We start from the raw sequence: 16,462 nt of genomic DNA, 5'->3' as shown, positions 1-16,462 counted from the left end.
CTATGAATTCCAATTTTGTTTCTCAGTTTGTAAGTTTCTTGTTAGTAATAAAAAAGACAATGTCATATAACTGTTCGTATCTTTGTTGTTAATTTTTGCTTTATTTAAATATTTGAATTGTTATTGCAATTGCTAGGTAGTGAAGCAGTGTTGTGCTACGGATGGTGTGGAACCCCAATACATTAAAGAGGAAATTTTGCCACCATTTTTTAAGCACTTCTGGAACCAGAGAATGGCTTTAGACCGAAGGAATTATCGCCAGGTAGGTTTCTTCATTTTGTTTGTCATGCATACCACTGCAGGTTTTCTCTCTCTTTCACTCATTGTTTGATGTAATAAGAGTAAAATTTATCAATAACCTGATAAAACACTAAGTTACCGAACAGTCATTTGTAAAGTAATTTGTATGTTTGTAATTCATCATTTTGTGTGATGAGGAGAGACTGGTTTTTATGTATCTCTTAATCCTTTTGATACTGATCATCTGGAAACAGCCTCTGGTTTTATGATATAAATTCCGTTTTAAAAGGATCTTAAAATTTTCTATCAAAATTTTATCATCATCATTTAACGTCCATTGTCCATGCTGGCATGAGTTGGATGGTTTGACCAGGACTGGCAAGGCTGGAAGGCTGCACCAAACTCTAGTCTGATTTTGCATAGTTTCTACAGCTGGATGCCCTTCCTAACACCAACCACTCTAAGAATGAAATAGGTGCTTTTACATGCCACCGGCACAACTGCGATTTTACTTGGTTTGATGGGTCTTCTTCTCAAGCACGGCATAATGCCAAAGGTTTTGGTCATTCATCCATGAGGCTCAACACTCAAAAGGAGCTTTTTACTGGCATCGGCCACTTTACCTCATTGCTACATGGTTGTTGCATATATTCACCCAGAGCACCTCAATCCCACAGAGCCTAACTAAATTATTGAATGTTTTATTAGTTGGTAGACACAACAGTGGAAATTGCTAACAAAGTTGGAGCTGCCGAAATTATTGTACGTATTGTGGATGATCTGAAAGATGAAGCTGAACAATACAGAAAGATGGTTATGGAAACAATAGAGAAGGTTATGGGTAACCTTGGTGCTGCTGATATAGATTCAAGATTAGAAGAACAACTTATTGATGGTATATTATATGCCTTCCAGGAACAGACAACAGAGGTAATGGTTTTTTCTTTTTCTTCTCTTGCAATCTTTATTTCTGTTGCAACAGGTAAAATATAACTCTTTTAATGTTTAAATAATAATTCAGAAAATGCTTTGAATTACAAGCAAAACACATTTTTACATCAAGGAAATTTAATTTTCTTGTAAAGAAAATACTTTTCACAAAGGTTCTTAATTCTTAAACTACCATTATCAGGAAATAATGTCTGCCGTTCTTAGCAGGATGTTCTCTTTACCTCTAAATAGTCGGAGGGGTAGAGTCCTATCAGAAACAACTATCAATAAACTCTCCAGCTGGATTCCCAAGCACGACCAACTGAGACTACAGTTATTATCCAAACATCTTGCTTATGGTTGACTCCTAGGTTCCTTGATGATTTGGCTCAACTTGAAGAATCTGTCTTGAGATTCTTCTCTGCAACATTCTAATCATATCTGTAGTATTGGAACCGTGGACCTGTCAATGCATATTTTAATGATCTAGTAGACATTTCTATATTACATTAATATAAAAACTATAAAACATGTGTGTTAAACTTTGTTAATTAAAATGAAGAAATTAATTTGACAAAAGTGAAAAAATTGTCTTTGACAAAATCTTAGCACAACATCATTATCATCATTGTTTTAAGTCTGCTTTCCATGCTAGCATGGGTTGGACGATTTGACTGAAGACTGGCGAACGAGTGTGTAGTGGGTGCTTCTACGTGCCACCGGCACGAGGGCCAGTCAGGCGGTACTGGCCAACGTCCACGCTCAAGTGGTGTTTTTTACGTGCCACCTGCACAGGAGCCAGTCCAGTGGCACTGGCAACGACCTCGCTTAAATATCTTTTTTCACGTGCCACTGGCACAAGTGCCAGTAAGGTGACGCTGGTAAAGATCACACGCGATGAATTCAATGATTGAAGAAGAAGAAAAATGTTTTGAAGTATATTTTCTATATAAATTTTTATAAATGTTGTCTCTTATTCACTTCATTTTATTTCTGATGATTCTTATAAATTAATCTATTGCTTATTAATGTGCAATTTTTATTTTCTACAATTTCTCATTAGGATGTTGTCATGTTGAATGGCTTTGGAACTGTTGTGAATGCCCTTGGCAAAAGAGTAAAACCATATTTGCCCCAGATTTGTGGTACTATATTATGGCGTCTTAACAATAAATCTGCCAAGGTCAGGCAGCAAGCAGCAGATTTGATATCAAGAATTGCAGTTGTTATGAAAACTTGTCAAGAGGTAGATGCAATTTATTTAACTTTTACCTTGAAAATTTTGTAAATTGAGCCAGAATTTTGTTTTGCTTAGGAAGAAGCAGATGTATGTAAAATTTTAATGTGCAATAATTATTTTAAAAAGGGTGTATATATATATATATAATTGTATGCATATTTTTTGAGAAAACAACCTATTGCTCTTTCTTACTTGAACAGTAAATTTCTTTCGTATGTCAGAAGGGAACCTGTCTCTGAAATGAATTGTTACAATATAAAATCGTTGTTGATAGATGCACAAGATTTGTTGTTGAGGGGAGACAACTAGAATGGTAGCCCTTCCTCAAGCTCATGTTGTTGCCATTCCAATTCTAGTCATCTTACATACCACTTTTATTTGCTAATAGCGATAAACTGTATTGCTAATAACATATTTGTCTTCAGAATTGTTTTGAATTCTAATAAATTTTGTTGTTTTTTTTAAGTGACAGATTTTGAAAAAATTCTTCCTTGTATTTTGATTTGTAGGAGAAATTGATGGGTCACTTGGGTGTTGTATTATATGAATACTTGGGAGAAGAATACCCTGAAGTGTTAGGAAGCATCCTAGGGGCTCTTAAAGGTATAGTCAATGTTATAGGAATGACCAAGATGACGCCTCCTATCAAAGACCTCCTCCCCAGACTAACACCAATTCTAAAGAACAGGTAAGACACTTTTGTACTTTTAATATTATCATTCTAAGGACACAGCATGGCTGAACAATTAAGAAGTTCTCTTTGCAATTATAAGGTCCCAGGTTCACTCTCACAGTGACATTTTGGGCAAAGGTCTTTTACCATTGCCATGGGTCAATCCAAGCAGTGTGAGTGAAATTGAGTGGATGAAAACTATATAGAAGCTTGTCCGATGGATTGTAAATATAATTCAAGGGTCCGGTCTTCTTACACACTGAGTATTAAATGAAAGAGATGCATGTCTGTGGAATACTCAGCTACATGTTAATACAATGAGGAAATCCTTTGAAATCTAAAAGATTTCTCTCCCAATAGTTGACACTTCCCTTTGTTGTGACGACGGCTACTAATGTCAACATGTAACAGTAAGTTGTGCACAAATCACATTTTCCTGGATTGTCTCTGCTGGTCGCCAGAGACCACTTGTAAAACCCAGATTCCCAACGAAGCTGCACCTGAACTCCTTTCAGAATCCAGTTAATGCTGTCTTTTCTGCAGAATCCAGTTAAGGCTGTCTTTTCTGCAGAATCCAGTTAATGCTGTCTTTTCCGCAGAATCCAGTTAAGGCTGTCTTTTCTGCAGAAGCCATTTCACTCGTTCTCCCACTGAAACAATTGATGAATTTGCAAAGCTGACCAACTAACATGCAGAGAAAGCTACTTTTTCATCTGCTTTGATAATATAATAACGCAAGAAACACAAATTCTGACCATGTTTGTGTTTTAAAAGCAATATCATACGTTGCTCAGCTCTGGAAAGTGAGACTCTAAGGTTCTTCAGTCAACTGCCACTTGCAATGTTCACAACACCTCTAAATGGCATAACATGACCTTTCCATCAGTGAACCCACTGTGTCTCGGCTGTGCTGGGAGCCCTTGCTTATTCTGATCCATTTAAAGGGCATTGTATATAAAAAAAAGTCCATTAAATTAGTCTTTGTGGCAACCGTAGATGATGATGATCATCATTGAAGGATCTATTCTAAGGTAATCTTCAGGTGTGTGAAGTTTTATTGCCATGAGTCTCTTATAACAAGTATTTCCTTTATGTGAGCAGGTTTGCTTCCACAAAGGAGACACTTGTTATAGACGGGTACTTATTAAATTTGTATCAACAAGAAATGCTTAGTAAACTTATTAGCTTATTGTGATCAGTTTATTTTATAAACATTTTATTTGGAATATTGTCTCTATATTTGGTAATAGCTTTAAGCTTACTCATTTTTATTGTTTTTTTTTTCTTTGTCAGACAAGAGAAAGTACAAGAAAACTGCATAGATTTAGTTGGACGAATTGCTGATCGTGGAGCAGAATTTGTATCGGCAAGAGAATGGATGAGGATTTGTTTTGAACTCCTTGAACTGTTAAAAGCTCACAAAAAGGCAATTCGCCGAGCCACAGTGAATACATTTGGGTATATTGCAAAAGCTATTGGGTAGGTCACACTTTTGAGAAATAACTGAGATTAAACATTTTAACTTTGAAAGTGAAAGTAAAATACTGTTAAAAAAAAAAACGCCATTATTTATGCTTTTAACTTCTTTAGTCATTTGTTTTCCAATGTCATTGCTAAATCTCTAAAATATGAAACAATTGTTTTTGTTTTCTCAATTCCATAAATAAACAAAAACGTCATTACTTCCATAAGAATAAAACCTTCATTTTTTGGGGATTATATATAACCACCTTTTCAGCATCTCTAAAATAGGTTGTTAAAGTCAACTTTTTCAGTTGCTGCAGAATAGATATTTAACCAAAAAGTTCTTCACAGGTTATGGACATTGTTCTAACTCGATTAGGAAAATATTAATTTACTTAGAATTTGATACTAATATCAATAAAAAATAAGTTTTTTTCTTGTAATGTCTTGGAAACATTAGATCTTAAATGATGTCAAATATGCTTCAAATCTTTCTTGTCTTTTCCAAATGGTCCAATTAGAAAATAAAAACCATTTAATATCAGATTCTGGCCATCAACTGCATTTAAAATTTATAATTCATATTAATTCCTACTTCAAATTTTTGTTTTTATATTACAGGAGTAATTAAATCGTTAGTAGTAATAACAAATTTCCTTTGTTGTATTTTTTTCTTGTAGCCCTCATGATGTATTAGCAACACTTTTGAACAATCTGAAAGTCCAAGAACGACAGAATCGTGTGTGTACCACTGTAGCTATTGCTATTGTAGCTGAAACCTGCTCCCCTTTCACTGTCCTCCCTGCACTGATGAATGAATATAGAGTTCCTGAGTTGAATGTCCAAATTGGTGTGCTGAAGTCATTATCCTTCATGTTCCAGTACATTGGTGAAATGGCAAAAGATTACATCTATGCAGTCACTTCATTGCTTGAAGATGCTTTAATGGACAGGTAAGGAGGAGGTTTTTTTATGCTGCTGCATATATCTTTGACTGGTATTTGTCAGGTTATGGTCGTACTGTTGACTGTCCTGAAACAAGATTAGTGTTAAAAAGAAGTTGTTAATTGGCAAATATTTTTATGTCAACTGGAAAAAGTGTGTTCAAAATTATTTCTTAGTATCTTACAAGACAAAAGCATAGAAGTTATTGAACATAGAATATAAATCATTGTTATTATTTAAAGTCCATCTTTGATGGGAAGCAAATAAGAAAAGCTTACGCATGGTGTAACTAAGAGAGGACAGCTGTAAAGATGATTAAGTGCAGGGCAGAGTTTATAAAAAGGAAAATTACTGATTTATTGGAGCAAACTGTTGGAAGCACAAGATTATGTAATTTGATTAGTTAATCAGATTGTATAAGATGGCATTATCCCTAATGACCAATATAGAATTATCACTTGCGACAGAAAATCCAGACAACTCAAGTTATTGAGTCATGTTCGATAATTGGTAGCAAGTTGTACTGGAGCTAATCCCAAGTTGGATAGGATATAGTTTGGGTTTGAACCAAAGAACAATGTTGCAAATGCCATATATCTAGTAAGACAATCACGAATACAACTCTGCACTGCAATTTCAATTTTAGTCCCTGGAAACTTTTATATGATGACAACATGGTTCTCATGGCTGAATCTGTCATTGCAAGTACAGTTTCCAGTTTGAAAAAGTGGTTTAGAGTTCAGAAAAAGAAGTAGAAAGGAGCCTAAGTACAAAATAGTAATAAATGGCACATTCCTGTACAGACAGTTTGGGGTGCATTTGGTTGTCTCTCAAACTGAAAGTGTTCCTGGCTTGGAAGTTTTGTTAGGGACAGTGACATTCATGAAAGGAAATTTATAGCCCATTCAGATGATTTCTGTGCTGTAATTAGAAGAGGTTTTGTGGTTGAAATATAGTGGGAAACACCAAAATAAGTTGTTAGTTGTGTTAACACTGTATATATCGGGGCCCAAGACGGCATGATTCCAGCCTATCCTCGCATACCAAATGATGTGAAAAACCAATACATTCGCTATGAACTTGATTATATGTTATGATTGAATCCTACTCAAGAACCTCTGGTTTTAGACTCTGTCAACTGGACATGGCACACACACACACACACACAGCGAGAGAGGTCGAGCCCGCACGGTCGGGAGGTGCCGGTGTAAATAAACTTCTGTGAAGATCCTGACTCTTTCATTGAGAGACAATCTTTTCAAGCTTGCTTCTGTGCACAGATCAGAAGCTTTTGGCATTGGAAGAACTTCAAAACATAAATAAAATAACACTATTCAGAAAACGCACTCTTTCTCTGTCTCACACAACCATCATCATCTAACATCTATGTTCTGTGCTGACATGGGTTTGACAGGATCCAGAGACTGCTTTGGCATGGTTTCTACTGCTGGATTCTTCCTTTTTGTGCAACTAATACTAGTGAGGTCACCATGCAAGACTACTAACCACAAGGGGAGCCACTTTATTAAAACAAAAAGCAGGAGAGAAAGATTCTTTTGTGCAGACTTGAATTATTGAGCAGAAGAAAACACAATATTTCGATGTCCTGTTAAGCACCGAAAATGGATTTTTTGCTTAGATTTTTTGTTTATCTTTTGCAGAGACCTTGTTCATCGTCAAACAGCAATGGCTGCTATTCAGCATTTGTCCCTTGGAGTGTATGGTTTTGGCTGTGAAGATGCTCTAAATCATTTAATGAACTATGTCTGGCCAAATATTTTTGAAACATCACCACATGTTGTACAAGCATTTATGGGAGCCATTGAAGGACTTCGAGTTGGTTTGGGATCGGCAAGAATTCTCCAGTATGCTCTACAGGTAATATATGGATATTTGATTGATGATAGTTTACTTACTTTGTACCTGTTGATTTAAATCTCCATCTATGAAAGAAAGCCTAGTGGTTAGGCTGTTGCACTTCATGTCACAAGAATATGGTTTTGATTCCCAGCTCAGGTGGTGCCTTGTGTTCTTGAGCAAAATATTTTGTTTCAGGTTGTTCCAGTCGTTTAACATCTGCTTTCCATGCTGGCATGGGTTGGACAGTTTGCTCATCTGTAAACAAGGAACTGGCCCAATCAGTTCCAGGATTCAAGGCAGTAGCGTCCTTAGTCTGCTGCTCCTTATTGTAGTAGATTAAGTTGGTGTGCTTTGAGGCCAACATTGCCTTCTATCAGGGGTTAATGAAAAAACTGAAGATATTCATCCACCCTGAATGATTTATCTTGAGTATCAGATACCTTGTGGTATTTAATCTGGTTCTTGGCATTGTGAATTCTACTTTCACCAGGCTCTAATCTGGCATATTGACCACATTTAACAGAGTGCATTCTATTGCACACAGTCAGGGCAGGATTCTGCTTTAAGGATATCTTCCACCCACCAGTCTGTGAGGGCCTGGAAAGGTTATGGACATTGCTTCCTTCCATGTTAAAAGATAAAGAAATACAATGTCAGAAACAGTACATTTTCCTTCACCATTGTGTCCTTACAGAGGTTGTATGTTATGCCCTTCCTTTTCGAATTAAACCCACAAAAATAATATTTTTATGTAACTGGTAAGTATAAGTGTTCAGGTGGAAAACATATTCGTAAGGTAATTAAATCAGAAAATTTGAAATCAATCTAATTTGTTAATAAAAAATATTGCATGTGAATTGAAGATATATGGATAATTAAACAGGAATGGTTATTTTATTAACTTCATCATTTCGTCTACTTTTCCATGCTTGCATGGGTTGGAACAGGGTTTATTGAGGCTGATTTTCTACAACCAAATGTCCTTCCTCTCGCCAACTTCCACCTATTTCCAAGCAAGATAATATTTCCTATGGCCAGACATGTTTTTGCAGAATATTGGAAATGAATAACATTCATTTACAATAATCATTCAAGCATACTGCTTTCTACTATAGGCATAAGGCCTGACATTTTTGGGGAGGGGACCAGTTGTTTACATCAACCTCAGTGCATAACTGGTATTTAATTTATTGACCCTGAAAGGATGAAAGGCAAAGTCAATCCTAGCAGGATTTGAATTCAGAATGCAAAGACAGACGAAATGTTGCTAAGCATTTTGCTCAGTGTGCTAACGATTCTTGCAGCTCGCTGTCTTATTAATAATAATAATAATAATAGTATTACTAAAGTATCTGATGAGAATTATTTTCTATGAAATTGTGTTGGGTGATAGACTGTTTCTCTTTTAAACTAAAGGATTTTAAAAGTTTTTCTGTTTTTGTCTTTTCTAGGGGCTTTTCCACCCTGCACGGAAAGTGCGAGATGTTTACTGGAAAGTGTACAACACTGTATATATCGGGGCCCAAGACGGCATGATTCCAGCCTATCCTCGCATACCAAATGATGTGAAAAACCAATACATTCGCTATGAACTTGATTATATGTTATGATTGAATCCTACTCAAGAACCTCTGGTTTTAGACTCTGTCAACTGGACATGGCACACACACACACACACACACACACACACAGCGAGAGAGGTCGAGCCCGCACGGTCGGGAGGTGCCGGTGTAAATAAACTTCTGTGAAGATCCTGACTCTTTCATTGAGAGACAATCTTTTCAAGCTTGCTTCTGTGCACAGATCAGAAGCTTTTGGCATTGGAAGAACTTCAAAACATAAATAAAATAACACTATTCAGAAAACGCACTCTTTCTCTTTCTCTGTCTCACACATTTACATATTCCCACAATCTCTTCAACGTGTTACATGATAGGACATCTACTTGGTTAAGTCTAAAGTTTCTGAACTAAAGGCTGTTTGGTTTGACTGAAACTGCATTGAAAAAAGGTTTTAAAAAACAAAACAAAAAACGTCTACATAACTAGAAAAACATTTGTTTGACTGTTTCCAAGGTGGACATAGTTCCTTCTGTATAGTTTCTGCTTTGCTGCCTGTCCAACATTCATAAAAGCATTGGTATTTACCAGAACCTGCACCACCAGAATCAGTTCCATCCTGAAAGGCAGCAAGATCAAGACATCCTATCTCACATCTCACACAATTTCTTTCCTCTTTTCTTTTTTTTCCTTGGCAAAGTGACTTAAAAAAAAATTTTAAAAAACAGCCAGCAAGTGATGAAGGAAACATTGTTCAAGTCCTTAAATTTTCTTTCTTTTAAAGATATTTTTCTCCTTTGTCTTTTTCCCAAATCTTTTTCAAAAGATTTTCCTTTTTTGTTTATTTGTTTTTACCTTCTGACTCTGTTCTTCAACTTTAGCAATTGTTCTAATGACTGTTTCTTTTTTGTCTTTAATCTATTAGAGTGAGTTAGCTTTAATAATTCAGATTCCAGTGGCAGCAGCAGCAGCAACTAAAACACCATCATTGTCATCATCATCATAAAGAACAATTTATAATTAACTTTACAACTTACTTGTAACACACACCCTTTCTCTCTCTCTCTCTTTCAAACACTTTAAACAAATTGCCTGTTTTGGATTTTTCTTTCTCCCTCTTTATAATCAATCAAACCAAATATTTCTTCAGACTTTCAGCTGTCACTTTTATCATTTATAAATAAAATTTGATGTCTGTGTTTTGTAACTTTGTATGGTTAGTACTCACAGAATCAGGTGTGTCCTCATTTTATGTCCACTTTTCCATGCTAGTATGGGTCAGAAAGAATTTGTTGAGATGCCTTCCTGTTGCTAATGCTCAGTGGTTTGCTAAGCAAAGCAATATTTCTGCATAGCCAGACAGGTTGACATTAAAGATTGGAAGCAAAGGACACATCTTGTGTAATAGTGACACTTTCTCACAACTACCAAGACATGTTCACACCCACACACGTATGTAAACCATTGTCAATTTTCAGGTTGTTATTTATTCATGAAGATGTGAGGAAAACTGTATTCAATTCATTTCTCAAAGTGCAGCCTTGTGCCCCTCGTTATAAAATACCATCATCTTGATTTAACACACATATTTCCATGCTGGAATTGGATGATTTGAGAGGATCCAGCAAGTCAGAAGGCTACACCAACCTCCACTGTCTGCTTTGGCATGGTTTCTACATCTGGATGCCCTTCCTAATATGCCAACCACCCTACAGAGCATACTGGATGCTTTTTTTTTTTTTTTTTAACTTGGTACCAGTGGGATCACAAGGAACTTGGAAGACACATGCAACTGAGATACAAACTTTTAGCAGAAAGCAGTAGAGTTATCCGTCATTCTAGGTCCTGAATGCAAATATTGAGATGCCGTCTCTGTTAAATCCTATTGAAATTCTCTACTTTCCTTGAAAATTAGAATTTTTTTGCAGTGAGATTGAGCAAGCAGAAAGTCCTGTCGGATTGATCAAGATGTCATCTCCTCAGACTGGCCAAGCAAACTTCTACAAAGATAAACTAAGCATTCACTCAACCTGCTTAGAGTCTTAGATAAATATGATGGGATGGTCATGGTTAAAATGCCATTAGTGTGAAAGGTGTGAGGAGATGTCATCATCATCACTTAACATCTGTTTTCCTTGCTGGCATGGGTCGGATGGTTTGACATGTAGCTGGCCAGCGAGGGAATTGTCTGTGGTGGCTGGTGTCCATGGCTGGATGCCCTTCCTAATGCCACCCACTTCACAGTGTGTGCTGGGTGCTTGTATTTATGCAGCACTGGCATCTGTAAAGGACAAGCCTGTATGTATGGATTCTTCTCAAGGACAGCAAATCTCACAACTCCTGGCCCCTTATCATTTCTCCACTGAAGCCTAGCGTCGGAAGATCCTTTCTCACCATTTTGTTCCATGTCTTCCTGGGTCTACCCCTTCTACAGGTTCCCCCCATAATTAGAGCTCAGCATCCGTACACATCACATGACCGTGCATTTCAAACTTGGAAGGCAATGTAACAGTTTAAAGGTGGTTTGGAACCTGCACTAGGAATGGAACCACAGTTATATTTCTCCTGAAATATCTACCAGAAAAGCAGTGAGCTGGGAACAAATGATTCTTGCATTTATTGACTTAGTGGACACTTTGACAAATGCCATATTGTAAGATATCTGTTGAGAAGTTTAAGTGTTCAGACTCTTATAGCATCGGTTATGATCATGGCAGTTTGCTTCCAGCTTTTATTTAGTTACAGAGATGACATGAACATTTTTTTGTTGCCATATTTCTGATGAAATATACTGTTTGAATTAATTTTGAAAATAATGAATTTGATAAAATAATAACATTGTTGTTATTAAGCTGGTGCAGTAATTTGAAGAAATTGCAAAACAAAACAAAAAAAAGTGTGGTTGCCTGTCAGACGCATCTGGCAAAGCAGAGTATTTTGTGGCTAAAGAGCAACTATCAGAGGAGGAGACCCCCCCCCCCTTCAGTCATGAAGGGCCATGGGATTGCACCTAGAAAGTTATCCTCCGAGGCACAAGTCCAGGCAAGGTTGTTTGTGGAAGACCAGCAGTCGCCCATGCATACCAGCCTCCCCTCTCCACACCACTGATGTTATCCAAGGGAAAGGCAAAAGGGGCCGATACAGTTTGGCACCTGTGACGTCACAACTCATTTCTACAGCTGAGAGTTAACTGGAGCAATGTGAAATAAAGTGTCTTGCTCAAGAACACATGCGGCCTAACCACTGAACCATAATATGGTTTCAGTATACTCCAATACAGCCAAACATATTCAGTTTAAGATAAACTAGCACTCTTGCTACACATTGTTGAATAACGCCCATCACAACCAAACCAAAAAGATATAAAAATCTGTTATTATCACTTAAATATTACCTTTACAATATTGCACCATGTTAAGACAAGGAGACACAAACGCCTAAGAAAGATTAAAAACATTGAAGAAAATACCTCATTCAGCTCTACCATGTGATTAAACCTGGCTAGTAGAATGTCCAGTGAAGAGTATAAATAATCAATATTGATTACATACACCAGCCAATCCATAAAAGCTGTAGAGATTATTCACTAATTGATGCATTAATTACAGAGTATTCAGACAAAGAATGGAGACTAAGTTTTCTACATAACTTTATTCACCGTTTCAAATGTTTCCTCACAATGTACAATGGCTTGTGTACATAATAAATAATTTCGTTTAATCTATGACCATTCTCTTATAAGCAAGGAAACAATTCCTCAAATTACTTGAAACATTTGTAACAGTGAGTAAAGTTATGTAAAAACTTGATTCTAAGAGAGAGACTAAGTTTCCATCTACCAAATCCACTCACAAGACTTCGGTCATCTTGAGGTTATAGCAGAAGACACTTGCTCAAGGTACCACCATGCAGTGGGACAGCAATTTTATTGTATGTCAAATTACTTTCATTAATGCATATTGCCCACAAATAAGGAGTCCCATCCAGTGGGAGTCTTAGTTGAAATCATTGCATAATTGGAAACTTGTATCAAGGCAAGATAAATGTGAGGAACTACCCTTAATGCTATTCTATAAAAATAAAATACACAAAAACTCCAAATTTATAGTCAGGTGGCCATTACCGATTTGAAAATCAAATTGATTGCTATTTTAATATGATGTTTTTGCTTTCTTATAACAGTTTTTTAAAAGTGTATAAGGTTTGTGTAGTCTGGTAACAGTGAAAAATGACCTTAAATTTAGACTTCTATAAAAAAAAATCTTAATATATTTCAAAAACATCTAAAACTATCCATGCTGTTGAGTAATCTTTCCACCTCAACATTTCAGTTAAATATTAAGATTAGGTGCGAATGATGCAAAATGAAGGAACGGATTTCCTCAACAAATAAAATTGTCTCAATATTTGTATGGTTGTTCTGATCATCGTTTAAATAAATTATTACCTCTCTATAAAAATAACAGCCAAAGTAAACGGTTTATTTCTCCAGTCATGCTTTCCATCATATATAGAGGAGGGAGTTCTTTGTGGCAGGCAATGAGTAAAGAAATGGGCACTATCATGCTATTAGCTGTCAGAAGTGAAAGTGCTCACTGCTAGTGAAGTATCTGTCTGTCTGCCTGGCATGCCTGTTGCTGGCCTGTCGATTCTTTGGCTACTGACAGCTGATACCATGACTGGCCGGAGCGAGCTATATGTCGGTCTGTCTCTCTATCACTCGAAAGTTATTGGAACAAATTTGACACCTATATCCATGCGTTTGAAAACACACAGAGTATAAGGGTACTACTAAAGCAGAGTGGTCCCGAATTTTCAACAGAGAGAATTTATCAAAATAGAAAACAAATGAAGTTTAAAAATAATAGGATCGACCACTCACGACTAGCTTAGCGCGTTCGGGACCACTCTGCTTTAGTAGTACCCTTATACTCTTGTGTGTTTTCAAACGCATGGAAATAGGTGTCAAATTTGTTCCAATAACTTTCGAGTGATAGAGAGAGAGAGAGACAGACAGATAGCTCGCTCCGGCCAGTCATGGTATTAGCTGTCAGTAGCCAAAGAATCGACAGGCATGCAGGCAGACAGACAGATACTTCACTAGCAGTGAACACTTTCACTTCTGACAGCTAAATAGCATGACAGTGCCAAGAAATGCAATGCTACGCACACATTGAGAATCATGGTAAACTAGTATAGAAAGGTTATACAAAATGAGAAATTTCTTTAAGGTTATAAATAGTTTTCTTTTGAAAATTGGTATTCATTTCATATAAACATTAAGAAATTGAATTATAATTATTGTATGGTAGTCATATTTGCAAGAAATATAATTGCCAAAATATGACGTAGCACTCCCACAACAATCAATAAACTACATATTTTAAAATGGAATGAAATATCGAGCTAGAATAGCTTTATAATTAACGACTTGTATAAATGGCTGACTTCTTCCAATTTATCAAGTTTCCATATTGTTAAAGGGAGATAATCTTTAGCAAAACCACTTCAACACCTTTAATTTATTAATGAACTTACAAGCGGCGTAGAGCTGGCAGAACCGTTGGTAGCAAGCCGCGCGCGAAATGTTTAAATGGTATTTCGTATGCCGCTACGTTCTGAGTTCAAATTCCGCCGAAGTCGACTTTGCCTTTCGGGGTCGATATCCGTTTGTTCCCTTGTAGGCAGTAAAAGAAATAAGAATCGTTAGCAATCCGGGCAAAAATGTTTAGCTGTATCTCTTGCCGTTAGTGTTGATAAATAAAGTACCAACTGAACAACGGCGTCGAAATTGCTGGCCTTGTGCCAACATTTGAAATCCACGTTTCCTCTAGGCTAACGTTGAATTTCGCCGAGGCCAACTTCCCTTCATCCTTCCGGGGTGACAACTAGGTCCCATGTAATCCACTAAAAATTTGCTTATCTGGTATCAGAATTTCAAATTATAATCACCTTTATTTTGCCTTCTTACTGTAACTTTTATTTCTTACAATTTAACTGATGTTAACCTAATGAAATATTTTGAACTTGGATGGTTATTTTAACAATTTTAAACTTACTCGGCAGACCCACAAATTACAACTTTTTACACGTAGACTCTGGTTGGGAACCCCTGCTGTAGATAAATGCTAGCAACGATCTTCTCAGGCTCTCCAATATTTTAATTCATAAACAGACATCAATCGAGGGCAGGGAGTGGGGTTGCAAAAAAAAAAGAAAATCAAGGAGAAAAATATTGAAAAACATTCGAGTGAGAAAGAAACGAGGGCCGTCTTAGGATGTGCTAGAAACACCAGCAGGTGATAAACGAGTGGTAAAGTCGCATCCACAACCATCGTCTGAAATAGAGGAGCGTAATGTCGGGTGACAACAGGGTACATTTACAAGAATGTCGCCAGATTTTTAACCCCAGGACAGTTGATCCAATGGATCCACTATAAAAGGCATGCAATCTTTTATTTTAAATTGTTCGTTTCATCCGCTGCAATTTCTAATGTGTATTTAAATGAAATTTAAGATAAATTCCACATCTATACCGTAAACATATTCACCCATCAACAACTGCGTAGAAAACGAATGACAAAAAAAAACTTGCGTAAACGAACCTGGGGGATTGGGAGGATTTTCGGAAAATTCACAAGACCTGATTTTTCTGTCATAACTTCCGGCAAAATGCTTTTTTACGGAATCCCATGCTTTTGGTTATGGAGAATCTAATTCTGCTTTCAAAACTTCAATCCCCCCTCCATTTTAGTCTTTTTGCGAAATACGCAGAAAAATACTAAGATTAGAATTCTGAAAAAAAAAAAAAAAAAAATTACATTTATACTCCCTACTCTGCCAATTCTACGGCCTTGGCCTCGAAGCAGGCCACATCCATATGCTAGAAATAAAGCCAAATCTCACAAAACTGATATATAAAGATCACCTATGAAGACTATTTTCGTCCCAGTGACCTGGCGCTGTCGTGATCTCTTCGCTATAACGAATGCAGAATGACGAAACAACCGTTCACTTCTAATTACGGGTCGGAGTCTGGCACCAGCCCAGCCTAAATGACTGCGACGAAAGACGAATTACCGCAAAGTACAACCGAAGGGGTTGTCTGGACCCCAAACCTTACACTTAAACTTCATTGAAAAATCGCAGGAAAATGATAGTACAATCATCGTTGAACTTCAAGGAAGATGTAGTGGCCCTGAAAAGGGCCGGTGTGTGACGACGCTTGAAAAATTCTAAGCTTAACCTCCGAATCCGTACAGAGTCCTGCCTTGTCTCTTCAGAGCATAGACGACATCCATAGCGGTGACGGTCTTCCGCTTGGCATGCTCGGTGTAGGTGACGGCGTCACGGATGACATTCTCAAGGAATACCTTCAATACACCACGGGTCTCTTCGTAGATCAAACCAGAGATACGTTTGACACCACCTCGACGAGCCAGACGACGGATGGCGGGTTTGGTGATACCCTGGATGTTATCTCTCAACACCTTCCTGTGACGCTTGGCGCCTCCTTTGCCCAATCCTTTTCCTCCTTTACCACGTCCGCTC

At 37.1% G+C, this 16,462-nt stretch overlaps 2 protein-coding genes across 4 annotated transcripts in view; one reads left to right on the top strand and one right to left on the bottom strand.

The window, feature by feature from the left end:
- LOC106875096 (splicing factor 3B subunit 1) overlaps window positions 1-10,158 on the top strand; it is a 39,851-nt gene extending 29,693 nt beyond the window's left edge. For all 3 annotated transcript variants that reach the window (XM_052971387.1, XM_052971389.1, XM_052971388.1), the window contains 8 exons: window positions 141-262; window positions 949-1,170; window positions 2,234-2,416; window positions 2,920-3,098; window positions 4,377-4,562; window positions 5,228-5,500; window positions 7,154-7,370; window positions 8,804-10,158. In XM_052971387.1, the coding sequence (XP_052827347.1) occupies window positions 141-262; window positions 949-1,170; window positions 2,234-2,416; window positions 2,920-3,098; window positions 4,377-4,562; window positions 5,228-5,500; window positions 7,154-7,370; window positions 8,804-8,962 (1,541 nt within the window). In that variant the 3' untranslated portion in view covers window positions 8,963-10,158. The remainder of the gene's footprint in view (window positions 1-140; window positions 263-948; window positions 1,171-2,233; window positions 2,417-2,919; window positions 3,099-4,376; window positions 4,563-5,227; window positions 5,501-7,153; window positions 7,371-8,803) is intronic.
- Window positions 10,159-16,099: 5,941 nt separating this feature from the next.
- Window positions 16,100-16,458, bottom strand: LOC106875098 (histone H4-like; the record flags this gene model as incomplete). Its single annotated transcript, XM_014923078.2, has 1 exon — window positions 16,100-16,458. A coding segment is annotated over one exon (306 nt), but the record flags the coding sequence as incomplete, so codon positions are not given.
- Between the last annotated feature and the right edge of the window lie 4 nt (window positions 16,459-16,462).

The sequence above is a fragment of the Octopus bimaculoides genome, chromosome 10 (genome assembly GCF_001194135.2).
Source record: "Octopus bimaculoides isolate UCB-OBI-ISO-001 chromosome 10, ASM119413v2, whole genome shotgun sequence".
Lineage (NCBI taxonomy): Eukaryota > Metazoa > Mollusca > Cephalopoda > Octopoda > Octopodidae > Octopus > Octopus bimaculoides.
The sequence above is the reverse complement of the archived record's forward strand: the minus strand, read 5'-3'. Positions and strand labels throughout refer to the sequence as shown.